Source organism: Chanodichthys erythropterus, chromosome 4 (genome assembly GCF_024489055.1).
Source record: "Chanodichthys erythropterus isolate Z2021 chromosome 4, ASM2448905v1, whole genome shotgun sequence".
In the NCBI taxonomy this organism is placed as follows: Eukaryota; Metazoa; Chordata; class Actinopteri; order Cypriniformes; family Xenocyprididae; genus Chanodichthys; species Chanodichthys erythropterus.
The window spans coordinates 1,577,044-1,600,297 of NC_090224.1; the positions used below are offsets into that span (position 1 = coordinate 1,577,044).

General features: G+C 37.8%; 1 protein-coding gene across 4 annotated transcripts in view; it reads right to left on the minus strand.

The window, feature by feature from the left end:
• Positions 1-23,254, minus strand: part of kcnh5a (potassium voltage-gated channel, subfamily H (eag-related), member 5a) — a 127,524-nt gene that overhangs the window by 52,335 nt on the left and 51,935 nt on the right. For all 4 annotated transcript variants that reach the window (XM_067383589.1, XM_067383588.1, XM_067383587.1 and 1 more), the window contains one exon: positions 22,190-22,619. In XM_067383589.1, the coding sequence (XP_067239690.1) occupies positions 22,190-22,619 (430 nt within the window). The remainder of the gene's footprint in view (positions 1-22,189; positions 22,620-23,254) is intronic.

Sequence of the window (23,254 nt, forward strand, 5' to 3'; positions counted from 1 at the left end):
CATGCATTTAATGCATTTTGGGGAAAAAATAATAAATTTTTATAATAAACCTTTGAAAATCAAAATCTAGATTTGAATTTTTAATGTTTTTATAACCAAAAGATGCTATGTGAAAGTTTGAAACAGAAAAGAGTGGTTTTCATTTTGCCAATTTCTTGGTAAAGAAAACACCTTTTTACTCAAATTAATCAAAATGGATTTATAGCGTTTTGGAACCAAACTCTTCATATATATATATATATATATATATATATATATATATATATATATATATATATATATATATATATATATATATATATATATATATAGCAGTGGCGTGCAGTGGTGCTCTGAAATGAGGAGGCACATTTTTTTTTTTTTTATGAATCATTTTGACAAATCTTCCTTGTTAAATGAACATTACTTTACAGTACATCAAAAAAAAAAGAAAAGAAAGAAACTCAAAAACTCTATTTTGTAATTTTACATTAACAATGCAATGTTCTATTTATCAAAACCAAGTCAATCTCATCAAGCATCAAGTGTTTTAAGCATTTCTACATTCATTCCAAAATAATAACTAAAGGCAATAATAATTTAAACAATATATTTTATTTGTTTATTGCGGTTTTTCTTTTTAATTGTCAACCTAGAATATTTTGGATCCTCAGTCATGCTCCATTAACACCGTCTGTCACAGACACGAATTGCATTTTTAATTTCAACAAGCTGATTGCACTAAAAAACCCCGCAGTAATCATGCTTTCAGTCCATTTCAAGTTTGATTTTGACGTAACATAAAGCAGTGATATATCTAACTGGGTGATCTGTTTACTAACTTTTCGATTAGTCTTCCGATTGACGCCATCATTTGTTCAGTCAAACTACGTGCGGAACGCGCACGTCAACGAGAGGCGGGATTTATCGCACAAACCGATCATATCCAATCATAACCAATTACATCCAATCATAGCGCGATGGAGACATTGCCTCCTCTCACGTGACTTTCCCCCATTCATTCTCAATTACCCCCCACAAAACCCACCGCACGCCGGGGTTCTGATGATTTTCTATAGATTCCTGTGAGAGGAAAGGGAGGCATGACTCCTCTGTGTAACTTTACCTGTGGGTGTCGCTGCTGGGCAGTGTTCCTTAAGAAATACGCGTGACTTGCGCTCTTTTTAATGTCATAATTTGTAATATTTGTGTTGTTTTATATGTAATATGGATTATTTTCTCATCCTATTTTTTTGAGGAGGCACTGCCTCCCTTGCCTACTCGGAGGAAACGCCCCTGATATATATATCTATATATATATATATATATATATATATATATATATATATATATATATATATATATATATATACAGGGCTCTACACTGCGACCATTTCAGTCACATTTGCGACAAAAAATAACTGCGTGCAACTGTGAAAACATATTTAAGCGCACCAATGCAAGTAATTCTCATGAATAGATCTATAATACAATTGGAATAAAAAGCACAACTCCCAAAATGCATCTACACTGAGCAACCAACACCTACTACAATCTGCTGCTTTTCATGCCTTCATTTAAAGACTTTGCTTCAGTCAGCAGAGCAAGTGCAAAAGACGTGTGCAACGGACTACACTTTAAAGATTGTTTACAAGGTGAAACGGCAAACGGGTATGACGCACTTACCAGACCTTTTCATGCTGCTAATGTTTCAGCCATATTAACTGGAAATACTACATTTGGATTAACATAAGCAAGGTCAGATATTAACTGGGGCTTGGGGCAAAAATGCCTATAAAAAAATTAATTAAAAAAAAAACAAAATTAAATAAACACACTGATATGAATGCCTGTGCAGCAATATGGAGGCAGCAATTGCTTGAATGGTGGGTGGGTTCGTTATTATTCTTAATGAAAACAACAACAAGTACAATGAAAAACTTGCTTAAATATTTGCTTTTACATTTCACTTTGCAACCAAATCTTCATCCATCGTCTTGTCATTCAGAAAAGTGAGGCGAAATGGGTGAAGTGAGTTGAAATCTGACTCCTGCTGCTGATCCGTGCAGTGACTCTCATTCGCTCACTGAATTGCGTAGATGCGTTCAGTTTTTAACTTTAGTGTCTATTCTAAACTAAATTATTACTATATAAAAAAAAAAAATTATAAAAAAAACGACATTGGGGCGATGACTCGGTCATGGTGGGCAAGTGATATAACTGGTGTTACGGCTGAACACCGGTAACACCGTCGATCGCAGCAAGCCTAATATGTAAGTTATGTACTAGGCCTATCACATGAGTAGACTCCTGTTTCTCAGAGTATTGGCATGATTGCAAATGTGGTACTTACTGATCTGATTGAAGTCCAATAAACAAGTTGATATTAAGTGACTTTAACATTTTAGCCACAATACTGTCTGTTTTTGTGAAAATAGTTTCAAACAAAGCCACACCACATCTATTGCGCATCTCCAAGCAACGGTGATTCCCGAATGAAACTGCGTTTTGAATGATGACTCGCACATTAAGATTTACCGCCACCTACTGGAAGTTTTATTTTCATTTTCATTTCATAACTGAGCACTCAACATGATTTCAAAAGCATCCCAGTGCCAGATCGCCTATTATTTAACACAAACGAACAAATTGCTAATCAACTAGAGATGTTTCTTTTGTATTAATATACATCCGTGATGCAGGATGTTTCAAAAAGTGGTGGGGACAATATCGACCATGGCAAAAAGTGGTGGGGACATGTCTCAACCGTCCCATATATATATATATATATATATATATATATATATATATATATATATATATATATATATATATATATATATATATATATATATATATATATAGTGTATCTGTAACTGACTTGAATACGTGCCAGTGTTCCCTTTCATTATTAATTATGTTCCACACCTGTTCCCTGTTTCATTGATTACTCCCTGTGTATTTAAGCCCTGAGTTTTCCTTAGTTCCTTGTCCACAGTATTAATTGTTATGTTAGTTGTTTGATGTATTCTCTCACTCTTAATGGTAATTAAAAGTCTTATAGTCATTCATTCTGTGTCTCTCTGCTTGTTCCTTGTATTATACAGAGCAGCCTGTAACAGCCTCCTCTGCTTTTTTTCACAGACTGTGATGATGTGATCCTGTTATTAAAATTGTCAATATAGCAAAGTTTTTTATATATATATATTTTTTATTTTTAAAAAGTTTAAGTATTTTTATAAGACAATACTTTGTGTTTTATTATCTTTACATACATCAATTTCAGAAAACTAGTTAGACACTATAGACACTTTTCCACCGTCGGGTCAAAACGTTCTCTTTGCTTAACTGTTCCATTCCATGTCAGATTTTCATTCGGTTTAATTTTCCACTGTGGGGCTAAAAACAGGTGCTCTTTGGAATGTTTGGAATGTAATACAAAAGCATCAGATGTTGCCTTGGTAACATAGGGGTTTACTGATGATATGAGATGTAAATAGCAATCGCATTATGGAGGATGATCAGATATTTCTTTTAATTTTATTATTAATTTGTATTTATGTCGCTCAAATCGCATGCTTAGCCAGCTGCAGAGAAATTGGTAGCCAGGCAACAGACAAGTGACCAATTCTGAGTTGTGACATCACTAGACACATTCTACCAGCACGGTTAGACAGCCGTGACAACCCAGAATTCTGGGCCGAGGAACAGTTTGTAATCGTGCCAGGCTCAAGTGGAAACATAACTCGAACCATTCAGCCCAACAGTGAAAAAGCGGCTAATGTTGCTGCAGGAGTGTTTCAGTATAATATATAATATATAAGTATAATATGTATATACACTGCTGTTCAAAAGTTTGGGATCAGTATGATTTTTAATGCTTTTAAAAGAAGTCTCTTATGTTCACCAAGACTGCATTTATTTGATTAAAAAGAAAGTAATATTGGGAAATATTATTACAATTTAAAATTACTTTTTTTTTATTTGAATATATTTTAAAATGTAGTATTTTCCTGTTGGTAGATCTGAATTTTCAGCATCATTACTCCAGTCTTCAGTGTCACATGATCCTTAAAAAATCATTCTAATATGCTGATTTGCTGCTCAAGAAACATTTATTTTTATTATTATCATTGTTGAAAACAGTTGTGTAATTATTATTTTTTTTTTTTTCAGGATTCTGTAATGAATAGAAAATACAGAAGAACAGCATTTATTTGAAATAGAATCTTTGGTAACATTATAAAGGTCTTTACTGTTACTTTTGATTCATTTAATGCATCCTTGCTGAATAAAAGTATTAATTTCTTTAATTTCTTTCCCCCAAAATTTTTTTTTACTGACTTTTGAATGGTAGTAAATAATGTTACAAAAGCTTTCTATTTCAGATAAAAGCTGTTCTTTTGAATGTACACAACTGTTTCAACATTGATAATAATCAGAAATGTTTCTTGATCAGCAAATCAGCATATTAGAATGATTTCTGAAGGATCATGTGACACTGAAGACTGGAGTAATGATCAGCTTTGCAATCACAGGAATGAATTACATTTTAAAATATTGTCAAATGTAAAACAGCTATCTTAAATAGCAATAACATTTTAAATATTACTGTTTTTTATGTATTTTTAATTAAATAAATGCAGCCGTGGTGAGCATAATAGACTTCTTTTAAAAACATTAAAAAATCTTTTTAAATGCAGTATCTTTATTAGCAAAAAAAATATAGCATAGCATATTTTTTTTCTACTAATAAACATATACTACATTTCTAAATCTGTAACTGAGTAGTGTGTGTGTGTGTGTGTGTGTATGATATTTTTGATATATTTTTACTAGTGGATGCAGGCCACTATAGTTCATTTAAGTAAGTGAGGATAGCAAAATAAAGTAAACTGTGACATATTATACCCCAAAATTCTTCATACAGTGGACTACTAGTAAAACTGATAAAAATTTGGAACCAAAAATTATTCAGACGCTTTGACCTTACCATGTTTTGCTAAATTGTTATCTGACATAATTAAAATATTTTTTTTCTGACACAGCTTAACTCTGAGATCTTGTCATATTTTATTATGATTTTTATAAAACTATAGTGAATAAACTGTATTAATGAATGAAATGTTCAAGGTGTCTGAATAAATATCGGTTTGACCATATATATATATATATATATATACACACACACACATATAATATATAATTAAAATTAAAAATAAAAAAGCCAATTATAATCAACTCTATACAGTTAATTTTGGACACTTTCTGTAGTCATTTACGCATTTATTGTAGCACTCATTTTCTCAATAGTGACATTAGCGATCTCTCAGCTTACAAGAACAGATTTACAACATGCATAGCCTACATCTTCCCGAAACGAACCCTCCTTCCCCTGCTGCATTAAGTAACCTCCTCCTCTCTCTGCATAACAACAATCAATACACCAACTCAAAAAGGCACTGAGTCCCTAAAAGCAGAGGATGCACCACAATAGTGTCTATCACTCACATGTTCCACATCTGTCTCCCAGTAGTGCCCGCTGGTTTTGCACTCATTTTCAACTCCAACTTTGGTGTAAACATTTTGCAAGCTCATTAGGCACAATGAAATATCCTGACATGTACACCTATATAGTTCACAATATTATCTGAACTAACCCAGTGACTAACGAGTCTCCAATTAAGATGAAATCATTTTACATGCATTCATAATGTAGTGTATAATGCTGTTCTTAAATTAGACACAATTTGACAACAAACTCAGCTGTTTATACTGTTTCTGTACAATATTGATTGTAGGATCAATATACCTGTCATTTGAATGGACTGCTCAAACCACGTATATGCAGGATCAATAAACCCTTTGGACCTTAAACTCCTGACACATTCTAGCTCCCACTTAAAATGCTGCACATAATGATGCATTGCATAATACATGCCAGCCACTGTCCTCGTTTGCTGTAAGACATGATGGGCAATCTAGTTTCTTTTTCCCATGACAGCAGCAAGGGAAAGAAGATTTGATTTTGCATAATAGGTGCAAACCCAAAATTTCTTTGCAGAGTAAACAACAGATGATCATCAGATGTACGCATACAGGAGAGAATACTCATTTGAGTAATTATACATATTTTTTTTCCCCTTTGGGTTTGATTGCCCTTCAAATAGAACGATGAGATTTTTGTCAGGTGCATCGAGAGTAGGGCTGACAATACAACTTGTTATTTTTGTACAATTAACTATATAATAAATAAATAAATGTAATTATGTCCTGTAAGTATAATGTAAGTATATAATGTAATTAATTTGATTAAAGGGGTCTTGAAATACAGCATTTTAGCACAAAATTCAAAATGGCCAACGGCCAAAATGGCTGATATGGTAATAATGGTTATCACTCGACTCGGCATGATACCCCGAATCTGATGTGACCACATTTATGATTTCTGGACAAACCATTCAGAAGTTATTAGCAAAAATCTTTCGTATTTCGCATCTTCTGTATTTCGTATTTTTTGTATGGGAAATCAAATATTCCTTGAGCGTTTGATACATGATAGCTCTTTGTACCATTAAAATATCCTTCAAGTTTCATAGCTTAAAATATACTCCTCATTATAAACAAAGCATTTATTTAATCAAGCTCCAAAAACAGCTTGTTTGAATATTGTGGGATCTGTGACATCACATGGGCAAATACATTTGCATATGACTGCCTCTAGAGCAAGATATCAGCAAATAGTTACACATCATCACACCATAGGCTCCACCCACTATCATTCAGTCGATTTACGGCTGACACCTGTCAACACCAAATGCAAGAGTCACGTTAAAAGCAAATAGATTATAATCACTGTTATGGTCTACACTGGATAAAGTATACCGATACGCTTTCAATTTATGTCGTACTACACCTGCTTGAGTCTGTCGACAACAGGACAAATGGAAGAGTGGAAGAATGTTTGCTGTCTGGCTAAAAAGCTCATTTGCATCTCTGTACAGTCTTCAGAAGGATCCCAGCATCAGGAACAATTGGATGGTTTATTTTTAATGGCATCCCGAATCGCATCGGAGGATTATATGTTTGTTCGGAGCATTTGACTACAGATAGTTTAGTCAAGTGTAGTCACTTTTATTTATATAGCGCTTTATACAGTAGAGATTGTTTCAAAGCAGCTTTACATGGATAAACAGAAAAAAATAATGATTCACTGATGCAAACAGAGTTAAATTTTGCTGTAAAGCAGCTTTTAAAAGAAAATAGTGTCATTGAAAAGAAAATAGTGTCATTGTTTAGCTGAGGTCAGTTCAGTGTTGATTCAGTTCCATTCAATAAAGAATAATTGACTATCCATTACATGTAGGCATTTTTATCTTTATGTACACAATAATAATCTTTTACATCGTAATCCTTTTATTTTTAATATTTGGCATGTTTTTGTGCTGATGCGTGTCTCTGTGTGTGTAACAAGCAGATTGTACGCACGTTGTAGGCATATATTACTAACACGCCCTTTAAATAACAAAATACTGCAGCCATTGACTTTAGACCAGGTTTTGTTGGTCAATGGCGCAGCCATTTTCAGTTGCCTCAAAATAGCAACACGCCAACAATGCACCTGAACAAACCTCATTTTCAGACAAGCACGCCCATAGTGAACAGATGGGCACGAGTTCATTTGCTATTTAAACAACGTGAAAATGATAACTGCATTGGGATGAAACTAGCAAAAAACACTTACGTTGCGTCTGGCGTCGCATTGTGCCAGGTGTATGATAGGGGTCTAAGTGTCCCCAACTAAGCAAGCCAAAAGGCAACAGTGGCAAGGAATCCAAACTCAATCAGTGACAAATGGAGGGGGAAAAAAACTTTGGGAGAAACCAGGCTCAGTCCAGTCCACCTCTGGCCAAATGAACCAACAGTATTGTGGTTATGGCTGCATCTCAAATCAGATTGTAGATTGGTATCAGTTTAATGGAGAGTTTGTAAAGAAACTTTTGTTGAAAGAGGAAGCAGCCAACTGTATTAGATCTGACAGCAGCTGCAAGGCAAAATGTAGGTAAACAATTTCTTAATGCTCTGTCTGTAAATGACAGTTCTATATGGATAATGTTTTCAAAACAGTAACTTACGTGCAATAGTGATGGGCACTGACAATGTTTTCTATGCAATGATGCTAACCAATCATAACAGTGGCCAGCCTTAAGGATCCGAGGGTTAGAATGAGAGTTAATATTTTTTATTAACATAAGTGAACCTCAAATAATATTTTAAAATGAAAAATCCATGTCATGATCCTTTTAAAATGTTTAATCGCTTGACAGCCCTGCTACTCTCAGAAGAACATGGTTTTATGGGAAATGCAAAGGGATGGTAAAAACAGTCAGCGCTCAGCCACAGTAAGTAATTAGTCAGAGACGGCAGATCAATAACTTCACAAACACAGGAATGGATCACTGTATTGCATTGAATGAACAAACTAACACATCACCTATATTTGTGAATACTGCTGCTTATTGACTTATGAAGCATGAAGCAAAAGACATCCAACAGAATACTGTGTGCAACTGGTGAGTGGAAATGACTTGCCCAGTGGGGTTTTTCAGACATCTTGTCATAAGCAACACATTCAAAATGTCTAACATGCCCAGCATTTTTAAGTCTCCTTGAAATTATAGCTGTTAAAATAATTGTGATCTTACCAATCTAACTGTGCTTATTCCCTTTATTTATCATTGCCCTAGTAAAAAAGAAGTACACGTTTGTATACTTAAAAAATGGTACTTATTAGAGAAATAACATATTTTAAAAGAAGAGAAAACTTAATGTAATGTTTTCAGACACTTTAATTGCATATTAATTGTAATTCAATTAAAATGTATTATAGTTTAAATGAATATTAAATGCAATTAGCAGATCCTTTTGTTTTTGGCACACTTCAGTATACTCAAGTACATCTTTCTATGAAATTTCATAATTTCTTCTATTGTCTTTAAAATCTGTTCAAAGTGTTTTGTTGAATGCTTACATGCATTTAATGTAAACTAAAATATAGACATATTACACTTTAAGGTGTCATTATTAGCTAGGTTTCCATTCAAACGTGAAGCAAATCTTTTCAAAGTTCGCAAAAAAAAGAAAGAGAAATGCGAATTAGGTGTGTTTCCATCAAGTTGTTCAGGCGGATGATGGTGTTATGGTAATCTAGTAACCAACAGTAAATAAAACACTGTGACCGAGCATTCGTTAAGATTTGCCTAAACACTTATGAATATGAAAATAATAAACAAGAGCCGTCTGAACTCTTCTCAACTTTATTAAGCGTCACACACATGTGAGAGGACAACCCTGAAAAACATGCGTAATTTCATTACAAAAGTGCACATGACTCTTGTCTTTCTACACCAAAGCACCAAACGGAAACAAGGAAATGCATACACACATATATGACGAGAGCCAGTACATCCAGAATTAATGCGTCATAACAGAATCAAATATAAAAATGTATAACATGTCTGTTACAACACCATCAGCGGAAATAGACGATTAGTCACGTGAGTTTGCTAGGACAGAATTTATTAGGAAAATGTGTTTCCGTCTCCCATTATTCGCATTAACGTTTTGTCGCACAAGTCAAAAACCACTTCAAGCGAGCGTAAAAACTTTTTTTGTGAATTAAGGGATTTTTTTTCGAAATTCGTTTCTGATGCGATACTTCAAAATGCACATAAAAACAGGGTGATGGAAACACAGCAAGTGTTACAGTGTAATTATACATTTATGTACTGAGTAATATCAATTAACAACATGTACTTGCTCTAGGATAGGGTTAGGAATAGGGTTTGATTTAGGGTTAGTTGCTTGTAATTATGCATAGTTTATTCTTTTTACAACAGTTGGTACCATATGTAACATATGTAATAAGGAGACTGTAAACTAAAGTGTTACCTATATTACCTACAGTATAGTGTTACTTAGTGTTACCTAAAATAGTGTTAAAGTTACCTAAAGTATAGTGTTACTTTAATGTCAATTCTATTTAAACTTGTGTCATGTAATTACAATAATGAATAACACACCACAGTTAACACTATAATCAAATTATTTTACATCTGCATTAGGATGTTACGCATTAAAATAAGTGTATTTTAAAGCATGACAAATGATTATTAAAACATTGATGTAAAATGTAAAGTATAACTTTTAATTTGACATTATTACAAAGTGCATGCACTTTTTAGTGTTTCAAATGTGCTTAAGTGTGTTAAGAAACATGAACAAGTTTATGGTAAATGGTGTTTTTATTTCATTAATATTTTTTTTTTAAATATATACTTTTAAGATTTGAAGTACACTACAAGTGCACATTCAATACAATTATGTACACTTCTTCTTTTTCAAGGATTCTTAACATCCATTCATGAAAAATCATTACATTTCTAGATTACGAGCTACTGCACAGATACTCAAACTTAAGAAGCTCTTACATTAGATGAGATTTTACATGAACTGAACAAGGCAACAAGCATAGTAACTTAAAATATCTTCTCATATGCATGCTCATATTTGCTGTGGGCTTGTTAACAGATGCTCCTGTTGTTTGTTGACATGCTGAGAATGCACAGACACTTGCTGACTTTAATGCCACTTTACGAGATGGGATTCCATCAGACATAGATCTGTTTCCTCTGATATTGTCTGCTTCACTGAAGGCAAATATCTCCCCTGTGCTGACGGTAACAGTCCCCTACAACAGTTGATGCTCAAAGGTAGCTCAAAATGAGCCACAGAGGGTCATTACGGGTACTGCAGAGTTCTATGAGAATGCATAAACCTTTGGAAAGCTCCTGGGTGAGGCATTATTGCTGACTGAACTGTACTGCAGTAGTGCTCTAGTCACTGCCAAAGAAAGGATGAGGTTTATCAGTAGATTCAGGACAGTGGTCACATGACAGTGTGGCCCCAAGAAGTCCTGAGACACAGAGCATCTGTTCCCTTACTCAGCACACACCATAACTCTTATACTGACAGTATTAAAATGTTGTGCTGCTCGGATTCTTCTGAACTCCAGTCATGCATGTGTCTTACACCCTACTCAAGAGAGCGAGTGCATGAGGTAAAGAGAGGGAGATGTGGACTGGGAAATTTGTTATGCAATGTATGTATGTTTTATTAATCAGTTCAGACATGGCTTAAAGGAATAGTTCACGCAAAAATGAAAATCCTATCATTTTATTGCCTTCATGTGATTCCAAAAACCATCTGATACTTTTTTCGTTAGAACACAAAAGAAGAATGATTGAAAAACAATATACCTTTGAGCAAAAATGACTCAAGAAACTGGACCAGTCAATAAATCATTCTTTTCAAAGAACCGATTGATGTGATTCAAAATTCTGATTTCTTCAGCAGCGAAGAAACCCATAAGACCACAAGAACACAAATTAAGATATTTTGTATAAAATCTGATGGCTCAGTGAGGCCTCCATTGACAGCAAGACAATTAACACTTTCAATGCCCAGAAAGTTACTAAAGACGTATTTAAAACAGTTTGTGTGACTACAGTGGTTCAACCTTAATGTTATGAAGTGACGAGAATACTTTTTGTGCACCAAAAAAAGAAAATAATGACTTTATTCAACAATCTCTAGTGATGGGCGATTTCAGAACACTGCTTTGTGACGCTTCAAAGCTTTACAGATCTTTTGTTTCGAATCAGTGGTTCAGCTGATCCACTGCCAAAGGCAAAGTCACGTGAACCATTGAAATTTCTAAACGTTTATGACATAACAAAGCTTTGTTTACTGAAATCACGTGACTTTGGAAGTTGATGCACGCTCCAAACCACTGATTCAAAACAAAAGATTCGTAAAGCTTCAAAGCTTCACTTTCTGAGCGTTTGAAAGTGTTAATTATCTTGCTGTCAATGCAGGTTTCACTGAGCCATTGGATTTTATCAATTTATCAAATCTTAATTTGTGTTCCGAAGATGAACAAAGGTGTTACGGGTGTGGAACGATATGGGGGTGAGTAATTAATAACAGAAATTTCATTTTTTGGGTGAACTAACCCTTTAAGTTAAAGTAGTAAATTTTCAAAAAATATATATAAAAAGAGATAAATAGATACATTTAAAACACAAAACAAAAATAACAAAATCACTGAAACAAACTAAAATTAAAATTAAAATATCTAAATAAAAGCTCATTCCAAATATGAATAAATAATATAACAGAATCAAAATTTCTGATTGTTCCCTTTCAAAGGCTACACACTAAGCTGCGCTTTATTCAGCGCTGTGGGAACGTCTTTAGTCGTGACCAGCTGTGAATATATGTGTAAAACAATGTAAATGAAATTGACCTATATTTATAGCCTTGCGAGACGTCATCGGAATGCGCCATGAGCGAGGCTATAATTAGATGTGCCACCTGTACATCAGCAGGTCTTTTGTCTTCAGAGGCCACTCTGTGAAGTTGTGTGTGAACTTTGTCATAAGCATCTATCATTTCTCTCTTTCCCTCTTGTCAGGAGTTAGATTTGATAGGCAGAGCGCAGAAAACTTTCTCTCATCTGTTCCTCCTTTCACTCTGCAGTCCAAGTGAAAGTGAACATTCCTTATATTATATATATATATATTATTATATCATAATATATATTGAGAGAAGTATGAGTGAACAAGGCAGACGGCGTGTTCCTCCGTGTTCGCGTCCGATCGCCGAAACGGACACACATCCGTACTGTTTTGTTTGTTTGGGGGAAGAGCACGCTGTCCTTGCGTTGGAAGGCGGCGAGTGCCAGCATTGTGAAATGTTCACAGTTAAGATGCTGCGTGCTCATCTCTCTTTCTTCCAGGGATCAGCACCCACATTACGATCAAGGGGCTCGCAAATGGATCTCGCTGACGAACGGGAGACAGGTCCTGCCCTTTCGCCCAATGTCACCTGATCCGCGCGTCTCCTCGCGCGATCCTGAAGCGCACTCCGGTGCTTCTTCAGCTCACGCGGGAGACGATGATTCTCTTCTCGAGTTTGCTGCCTCTGAGCGTTCCTCACGTGATGATAAAGCCGTTGAGGAATTACTCGAGGTAGTAACTCGAGCTGTGGCTAGATTACAGCTAGACTGGCCACAGGAAAAAGAGAACCCCAAACCATCTAAGCTTGAGGATAGGTTTTTGTCCAGTGGCAAGGGGGAGGGGCCACAACGCCAGTCTCTCCCCTTCTTTGAGGACCTCCATGACGAGTTATCTAAGTCATGGAAAAAGCCATATACTTCCCGTGTTTTTGTGCCCTCGACGTCGATTTATTCGACTATTGTGGGTGCTGAAGCACGGGGGTATACGATGATGCCACAGGTTGAAGAGACGCTGGCGAGCTATCTCTCGCCTGTGTCAGCATCATCGTTAAAAAAACCTACCCTCCCCACAAAGCCCTGTAGAACCACCTCAGCGCTTGTGGGAAAAGCTTTCCAAGCTGCAGGTCAGGCTGGTGCTGCGCTGCACACTATGGCAGTGTTACAGGCGTACCAAGCTGACCTGCTGATCTAAGTGCCGGCACTACCATCACAGAGGAAGCATTCACTGAGCTTCGTCGAGCCACAGATCTGTCTCTCCGTGCCACCAAGCAAACGGCTCGTGCCATCGGCCGTTCTATGGCTGCTATGGTTAGCACGGAGAGGCACTTGTGGCTAAACCTCACGGGCATCAAAGATAAAGATCGAGTATTCCTTTAAGATGCCCCAGTATCACCTTCTGGCCTGTTCTGAGACTCGGTCAACACCGTCATGAGCAGGTTTCAGGAGGTGAAAAAATCGGAAGAAGCATTTGTGAAGTTCCTTCCTCGCCGCACTCAGGGGGAGGGGCCGTCAGCCACCCAGCCCCAACCCGGTCCTTCTAAGAGAGAGGTTTAGAAGCAGAGTGTGGCGAGCCGAGCTCCCCCTCGTAAGGACTGGGGACCGTCTCGCCACCCTGCACAACCTCCCAGGCAAGACCTCAGGACTATTCTCCAAAAGAAGAAGAAATCCTGACAGTCTTGCGCCCAGCCCTGTGGGCATGGCGCCCCACGGGACGGGGTGCGTATTATATCTAGAACTCGCCCCTTCTCGACATCTCCACAAAAACCCTCCTTCCCCGCCACCTCTGGTGCTTCGGGGGGCAACGGTTTCCAGCGAAATGTTAGGTGTTCCGTTAGCTCCTGTAACACATCAAGACACGGAACACCTAGTATCCCCTCAAAAGGAAGTGTCAAAATTAGTGCCCATTTCAGAAAGCCTGGCAGCGTGGAAACTACTGCCAGGGGTTTCCGCGTGGGTTTTAAAGACAGTAGAATTCGGATACAGAATCCAATTTTTCCGTCGTCCTCCGCGTTTCAACGGCGTGGTCTCCACTACCGTCGAGCCGGGGCAAGCGACGTTGCTGTCACAAGAGCTGCAAACTCTTCTGGAGAAAGGGGCCATAGAACGTGTTTCCCCTCCACAGAGAGAGTCGGGTTATTACAGCCGATACTTCCTAGTTCCCAAAAAGGACGGGGGGCTGCATCCAATTTTAGATCTTCGAGGCCTGAACCGTTCAGTCAAAGCTCTCAAGTTCAAAATGTTAACAGTAAAGATGATCGTGTCGCAAATCCAACAGTGCGATTGGTTCGTCACGATCGATCTCAAGGATGCATATTTTCATATCGAAATATTGCCACAACACAGGAGATTCCTGAGGTTCGCTTTCGGGGGCGAAGCTTACCAGTATCGGGTTCTTCCATTCGGCCTAGCCCTATCACCCCGCACATACACAAAATGCATGGATGCAGCACTGGCTCCGTTGCGACTCCAGGGCATTCGCATTTTGAATTATATAGACGACTGGCTAATATTGGCGCAGTCACGAGAGATGGCGTTAAAACACAGAGATGTCGTTTTAGCTCATCTAGTTTCTCTAGGGTTGAGACTCAACGAGAAGAAAAGCATTCTCTGTCCAACCCAGAGAACGACATATTTAGGGGTCATCTGGGATTCGACCACGATGCGGGCACAATTGTCTCCCGCTCGAGTAGAGACCATTCTTCACACCCTGAAAAATGTCAGGCTAGGCCAGAATTGTACTATTCTACAATTTCAGAGAATGTTAGGTCTCATGGCATCAGCGTCCTCGGTAATTCCTATGGGCCTGCTGCATATGAGACCGTTTCAGTTGTGGCTCAAAGCCAAGGGGTTTCATCCAAGGGCCAAACCCCTGAGGCAAATAAGGGTTACGCGCCGCGGGCTTCGTACCCTGTCTGTGTGGCTCAGACCCCGGTTCCTCACCTTGGGTCCCACTCTAGGGGCGCCGTGTCGTCGCAGGCTGCTAACGACGGACGCCTCCCTGACGGGCTGGGGAGCGGTCTTAAGTGGTCGTCCAGTCCAAGGGGAATGGGAGGGCCATCAGCTCGTCTGGCACATCAACTGCCTAGAATTGATGGCTGTATTTCTGGCCCTGAAATACTTCCTCCAGCAGCTGAGAGGCTGTCATGTCCTAGTGCGGATGGACAACACAACAGCAGTCTGCTATGTAAATCGCCAGGGAGGTCTGCGTTCGCGCCATCTCAACAGGATAGCGCGGCAGATCTTTCTCTGGGCCCAGGACAAATTCCTGTCACTGAGGGCAGTGTATATTCCTGGGGACCAGAATGTGGGAGCAGATTTACTGTCCAGACAGAAACTACCGAGTGGGGAATGGAAACTTCACCCCGACGTAGTGAAACAGATATGGCTGAGGTTCTACGAGGCAGAGGTTAACCTCTTCGCCTCCCATCAGACAGCGCAATGTCCCCTTTACTTCTCTCTGAGTCACCCAGCCCCCCTAGGTCTGGATACGATGGCGCATACATGGCCTTCGATGCGCCTGTATGCCTTTCCTCCAGTTGCTCTGCTCCCGGGAGTTCTAGCCAGAGTTCGCCAACAAGGGATTTGCCTCTTATTGATAGCACTGCATTGGCCGAACAGAATATGGTTCTCGGAGATAATGTCTCTTCTCGACGGCTCGCCTTGGGCGATACCGAGCAGGAGGGACCTTCTGTCTCAGGCGCAGGGGACAAAATTTCATCCCCGGCCGGAGATGTGGAATCTTCATGTTTGGCCCCTGAGGGGAACCAACTGAGGGACACAGGGCTTTCACCTCAAGTTATCAAGACTATTTTGAATGCTAGAGCTCCCTCTACTAAAGCAAGTTATGCCAACAAATGGGGTGTCTTTGAAAGATGGTGTATTGCACACAATGCAGATCCAGTAAACTGCCAAGTTGCTACAGTTCTGGACTTCCTGCAGGAAAAGTTATCGACAGGTACATGCCCCGCCACTCTCAGGGTTTATGTGGCCGCTCTCGGCTTGCCACGCTCTGATCGACGGGGTGCCTTTGGGCAAGCATGTCCTGCTCTCTCGCTTCGTTCGAGGAGCTAGGCGGCTTAAGCCCCCTTCTAGAACCAGGATCCCTTCATGGGACCTAGCTATAGTCCTAGAGGCCCTGGTCGAGACCCCCTTTGAACCGTTAGAGTCAGTTTCTGACAAGCTGTTAACTCTGAAAATGGTTTTTCTTATGGCTATAACTTCTCTGAAAAGAATTGGGGATTTGCAGGCTCTGTCCATTGTGCCATCCTGCTTAGACTTTGCCCCAGGAATGGTGAAAGCAATTTTGCATCCTCATCCTGACTATCTGCCAAAGGTTCCTTTCTCGAACTTGCATCCGGTCACACTTGAAGCCTTCTGCCCTCCGCCATTCACAACGCCGGAGCAGGAGAGACTTCACAGACCTTGTCCAGTCCGTGCTCTTCAGACTTATGTCCACCGCACTAGCCAGTGGCGTAAGTCAGAGCAACTGTTTGTTTGTCATGGCGGCCATAACAGGGCCGCCACGAAACAGACCATGTCACATTGGGTGAGAGATGCTATTGCCTTGCCTATGAGGCGCGTGGTCACACTTCGCCAACGGGCATCAGGGCTCATTCCACCAGGGGGGTTGCCTCTTCTAGAGCTTTGGCAGGGGGAGCCCCCTTACAAAATGTTTGTGATGCGGCAGGTTGGTCCTCTCCGCATACATTCATAAGGTTTTATAGTTTGGATGTTCATGTTACTCCGGGCTCTCATGTCCTTGAGTCGACATCACAAGACTGAGACTCTCTGTGCTTTGTGACACACTTCACAGCCAGGGGGTCCGGACACACAGTGTGGCGGCGTGGGTATTCTCGTTCCCACACTGCTGAATAAAGCGCAGCTTAGAGTGTAGCCTTTGAAAGGGAACGCCCCGGGTTACTTTACTGTAACCCTGTTCTCTGAAAAGGCGGGAACGAGAAGCTGCGCTTCATTGCCGCACTGAGATGTCCCTGGACTGCTCTTCAGACAAAGTATCTGCTGGTGGCACATCTAATTATAGCCTCGCTCATGGCGCATTCCGATGACGTCTCGCAAGGCTATAAATATAGGTCAAGACGTTCCCACAGTGCTGAATAAAGCGCAGCTTCTCGTTCCCGCCTTTTCAGGCGATTTATTCACAATTTAGAGTTCAAGTCACTGACTAAATAACTGACAGCAATTCTCGAGATAATAGCTCACTGTAATTGAATAAGCAGTGTATATAATCACTTAAATTTGTGTTCCAAAGTCATACGGGTCTGGAACCACATGAGTAATGATGACAGAGTTTCCTTTTTTTTTTTTTTTTTGAATGAACTGTCCCTTTATTGGCCACAGTAGCAGTACTACATGCTCTCTCTCAGTCCTACAAATATAAGTAGATCCTTAGCAAGGCTAGAAGCCCAGGATTTACATTTAAAAAAGGAAGAACAAAGCAAATTTATGCAACAAAGGAGAAGAACAAGAGTCTAAACTGTAGCTCTATTTCACTTAAACAAAAAGGCCCTGATCAGCACAGCTGGCTTTAACATGGTGATTAGTCTAATGGTAATTCCACAGACCTAATATAAATCCAGTCCCATTCATACCATGCATTAAACATTTATTCACCAACACCACACAAAAAGTACATCCACAGATGCGTGATAAGCACAAATATGACTCAGGCAATTAAACTCAATTTGTGTAAATCCACTGGTCTTTATGAATTCATATGGTTCATTAATGCAAAATCTCTGATTCATCATAATTTACTATAAGCTGGATTTGGCTACTGTAGTACAACAGAATACAACACAATGCACCATATTGTAGCACTGTGAGATAAATCCACAAACAACACAAGACTTTCTCCCCATCTGCTGTCATTTGTGTTCGCAGAGAGAAGTATGACAGAAACTCAGACGGTGCAGAACAACCAAGCAATAAACCAACAGCAAGCACTGCGCTACTACACATCAGGAAGTGATTAGCACTGCGCCACTCTACTGCTAAATCTGATCTGAAGCCAGCTGTGCTTTATAAGCTAAAGTCTGCCAAATTAAACTACCTTTAGTCAAGCTTTATAATTAAAACTTTAAATGACACTAGTGACACTCACTGAAAATGTAAAAATTAAAACTCACACTACATACTGAGCCACAAGCGTCATACTATTCAAATAAACAAAGCAACCACTGCTAAAATATATTGTGACAATTTTTAAAGAAATAAATCTAAAGGAATGTAGTAAATTTTATAAATAAATAAAAAGGCTTTCACGACTCCCTTGTGTCTTTGTTCTAGGTCTTTTCTTTTTTTGATATTGTTTTGTCTGACTGTGTCTGGTTTTCATTTGCTGTGTTTAGTTCCTGTTTGTCTCTATAGTTACCCTCTATGCTTACTTATCACTCACACTTGTTCCTCATTATCCATCTTGTTACTTGTGCTGCATCAAAAATTGCATATTGTCTGAGTAGGTACTACATTTAAATTTGAACTTCCTTTGCAAACATTAAAAAGTATGTTCTATAGTATGAATGTGCAATGTGATCTCATGAGAATACGCATGTATTTTTATGTAAACGTACCCCACATACATTTACTCACGTTTTTATACACACAAAAACGAACAAAATGTACATATTTATAGCACTAAAATGTAAAATACTTACATATTAACAGCAATAAAACGTAAATTAATTACATATTCAAGTGTGAATCTGTATGAATTCCCATGTATTAATTTTAAAATTGTGGCATTAATGTTTTGATTCTGTTGTATTTAATTGTCATATCAATACATGTTTTTAGTCGCATTTATTAAATGCATTTTACTGATCTTGTAAATATGAAATAACATTTCTGTTCGTGACTTGTGCTGCAAACTCGTTTCGGAAGTTTACATAATGTTAAATGAGAATAAACTTTAAAACCTTAAAATGAATAACATTTCTGTAATTGTTTAACCATTTTGTAATATTAAGTTTGTTTGCTGTGAGATACAAAAGGCGTTTTTCTCCTCCGCGACTGACAAATCAACCATAAGATACACAGCATAAACATAAATTCACAAATCACATCAATTTTATTTGTTCGCTGTACTTCAAATCTTTAGAATCCATATGTTTGCAAGGAAAAGATCCAAATTCAGCCCTTTATCAGGCGATCTTCATCTTCATTCTCAGCCGCGAGCGTCACAGTCAAAGCCCGCGCTCGTTTTGATTCAAATTTGTGTTACAACATAGTTTACGGCACTGATATCGCAAGCTCATTGGCTCTCACCTACTTTGTCACAAATTGCGATATGCCGTGTTTGAGTATATTGACATTAGAAATGAGTGTGTGCTTTCACGGAGAGAAGCTGGATTCATATTTTCATTGATTAATAACTTAAATTCAGCTCTGTACCCCAATAAAAAACTAACTAGTCAGAGAGGGCTGCAACTCATCATCATTTGAAATACTTTTATTTTTGACATTTTCATAATAAATAAATGACTGTAATTACACTTGTATGTCTGTTATTCTTTTATTTATAACAGTACATAGTTTTAAGAAATGGTTATGGGTAGGTTTAGGTTTAGGGGTAAGATTAGCGTCTCAAATTATCGTTTTAATTCTATATTGTTACTAAAATTGTAATTTTCCTACACATTTGTGTCCATTATGTTTTACTCTTTTAAAATGGGTATGTTTAGGTTCGAGGTGGGGTTTAGGGATCTTGCATTTATCTAAAAAATGATAAAAGGGAAATTATAAATATATCTTTATGACATAAAAGATTTGTAAATATTTTTCGCTGTAAAAACGGAATAATGCTATGTTTAAATGCTGCCAACACATTCATATTGTACGTTTTAGCACCAATCCAAATGTACAAAAATGTACGTTTTATGTCTTTGAAAGTTACATATTAATACCTACGTATATTAACAATGAGACCAGGCTGGAATGTGGGAAGTATGAATTTGGACGTGCTACATCCGCTATGTTGTTACTGTCACATGACCTGCCAGCGTCAGTTGTGTCGCTACACTGCCATTCATAAATCCTCTCCTGTGGCCTTATAGGATAGTAAAGTGTCCAGCGAATGCACACTTCAGAATCTCGCCGGAAGTAGTAGGTCATCCGGGGACTTTTCGCCTACTGTTTTTCAGATACTGTGTATTTGGACATACTAATCTATTGGCATACTGTTTTTCACATACTTTATAGGAGAGAAGTTTTCAATTTCAGATGCAGCGTCTGTGAATTTATACTCTTGTCTTGAGTTTCAGTCTGTAGTTGTCAGGCATTATCTTTACGCTTCCGCTGTAATGCTGTTACATTTCTTGTTTCCCCGGTTGGATTATTGTCTGTGTCTTCATCTTTGAATTATTGCCATTGGCTTCTTATGTGGATTATCTCTGTGTTTGTGTGTTCATGGAATAAAGACTGCTTGCTAAAAGATTCTCACCTCTCTTCTTCCCTGCATACCCGTGCAATATAGATAATAGAAACCCAGCAATCCTACATATGTCAAATGTTTTGGATAAATTGATGGATGTTATTTTTTTAATGTCAATTTATGTTGTTGAAATAAAATTATCGTGTAAGGATGTTTAGATATTTTTGAAAACAAGACAAAAACACTTATTAAGAAAATATTTTTTTTGCAGTGATGTTTTGAAAAAGCTTGACTCATAGTTGTCTCTGCATATTAAACTAGGATAGAAGGTAGTATTTTAGCATCCAAAAAATTACACACTCAACCCTGAACTGTAATCTAACTGCCATTTAATTTGTCAGAAGTATTGCACAATATGTCTCTTCCTAAACTACGTATTCAGCAGTGCCACTGATCACCACTGAATCACTGCTGGCTGCCTACCACTCGCCATTTCAGCCAAAAGCTACTAGTCACAGCTTAGTTTACTGTAGTTCATGCTATCTGCTAGCCCTGTGGATCTCTAAAGGATTACTGAAGGAGCTGCTCAGTAACTCAAAAGCTGACCTGCACTACTAAAGTACTTAGTATCCTTGGAAAACTCTGAAGATAATAGCAAATGATTAGGTGATGAAGAGCAAAGTGCAGCATTACAGTCTGAAGAGGTTTAAAGCCTGCACAAGCTTATTAATTTTTTATCAAATGTAGCAGCTTAGAGAGAGAAGTTTCAGGAAATATTTTCAAAGATGCATCGCAGGTCCTATTAGGACATGATGCAAATGTTTTTCTAAACAGAAACTTGCAAAGGCAGAAAATTGTTTTATATCAAATTATATGATGTTATATAATACCTATCAATGTGTCTGCAATGCTTTTAAATAGCACTTAAAGTTTGCTGACATGCTGATTGGTGAGAATGTAATAAGCACTCTGCTGATGCTATTTTAAGCATATCCCTACTGGGAAGATCAGCATTAAACCATACGGGATGATATTAAAATTCTGGCCAATACCAATAAGATGAATATTTTCCTGTTTCATAATTGGCCAATATCAAAATTCTACACTCTTTTGTCTAAATAAATAAAAAAATAAAATAAAAAAATCAGTTATTTTAAATGCTACAGATTAATTTAAGTTTATTTTAACTTTATTCTATTATAATGTACAGTATGAAAAATGGATATGTATTTGTTAAAGGTTAAATTTAAGTGAGTGCTAGAAGATGGCAAATGCAATCAAAAATTAAAAATAAATAAATAAATAAATATTGAGCATCACCTAAAACATCTAATATCAACCAATAACTGGTAAGGCACCGATATATCACACATTCATAATGTCTGTGCATTAACCCACCAGCTGTGGCTCAAGTGGTCTAGTAAAGCATCCAGGAAGCAAAGAAACCATTTAGTGATACTTACAGCCCACCATCATCATGGCCACAGAGAAGATCTTCTCCCCGTCTGTAGTTGGTGCAATGTTCCCAAAGCCAATGGTGGTGAGACTTGTCATGGTGAAATAGAGAGATGATATGTAGAGCGTGTGCTTACTGGGACCACCCTCCCACTGGCCAGAGCCGCTGGCATTGTAGCGGTATGGCGTGCCAATACTGATAGCTAATTGATAAAGCCAGCTGTCCGTCTTGATGCTGTTGGTGGCCTCATCGATGACCTCGTAATCACCAATGCTGTACCAGATGCAGGCCAGCCAATGTGCCACCAGGCCAAAGACACACACCAGTAAAACTAATACAGCAGCACCGTATTCCAGATAGTGGTCCAGTTTGCGTGCCACTCGACCCAGGCGGAGTAAACGCACCACTTTCAATGAGCTGAACAGGCTGCTGAGACCCTACCAAAGAAAAAGAGAGATGGTAAGAGCATGTTAAAACTAGCTGACCTACAGACACAAGAAAAAAGAACACTCAAAACTAAGAAGATCTGCCATGAACACAAGTGTGCACATCTTAATCATTATTTTCAAAAATGATGGGTATATACATATGAGATGAGATGACAGGGTCTGCAGGTTCTCTATACTTTTCTGTTTTCTGTTTTTCCCACATGTTACAACATGTTGGTCGCATCAAATGACTTTGATTTCACAAACAAAGATTTTATTATGTTTTATAATATATTATTTTAATTAAATTTCTTAATAATTAAAATTCTTATATTTTAACAAAACTGCTTTACTGTTTTTTTTTTTGTTTTTTTACAATAAATATAATAAAGGATTATCCCACACTATTCAATTTTCAAAAATATAATCCTTTTAATAGGACTTTTTTTTAATTATGAGATCAAAATAGTTTTTTATATATATATATATATATATATATATATATATATATATATATATATATATATATATATATATATATATATATATAGAAGAGTTGTATTCAAGTCATTGTATGCATAAAAATACAATAAATACATCCAGTCAGATAAAGAGCATTATGAACTCTTTACATTTTACTTCTA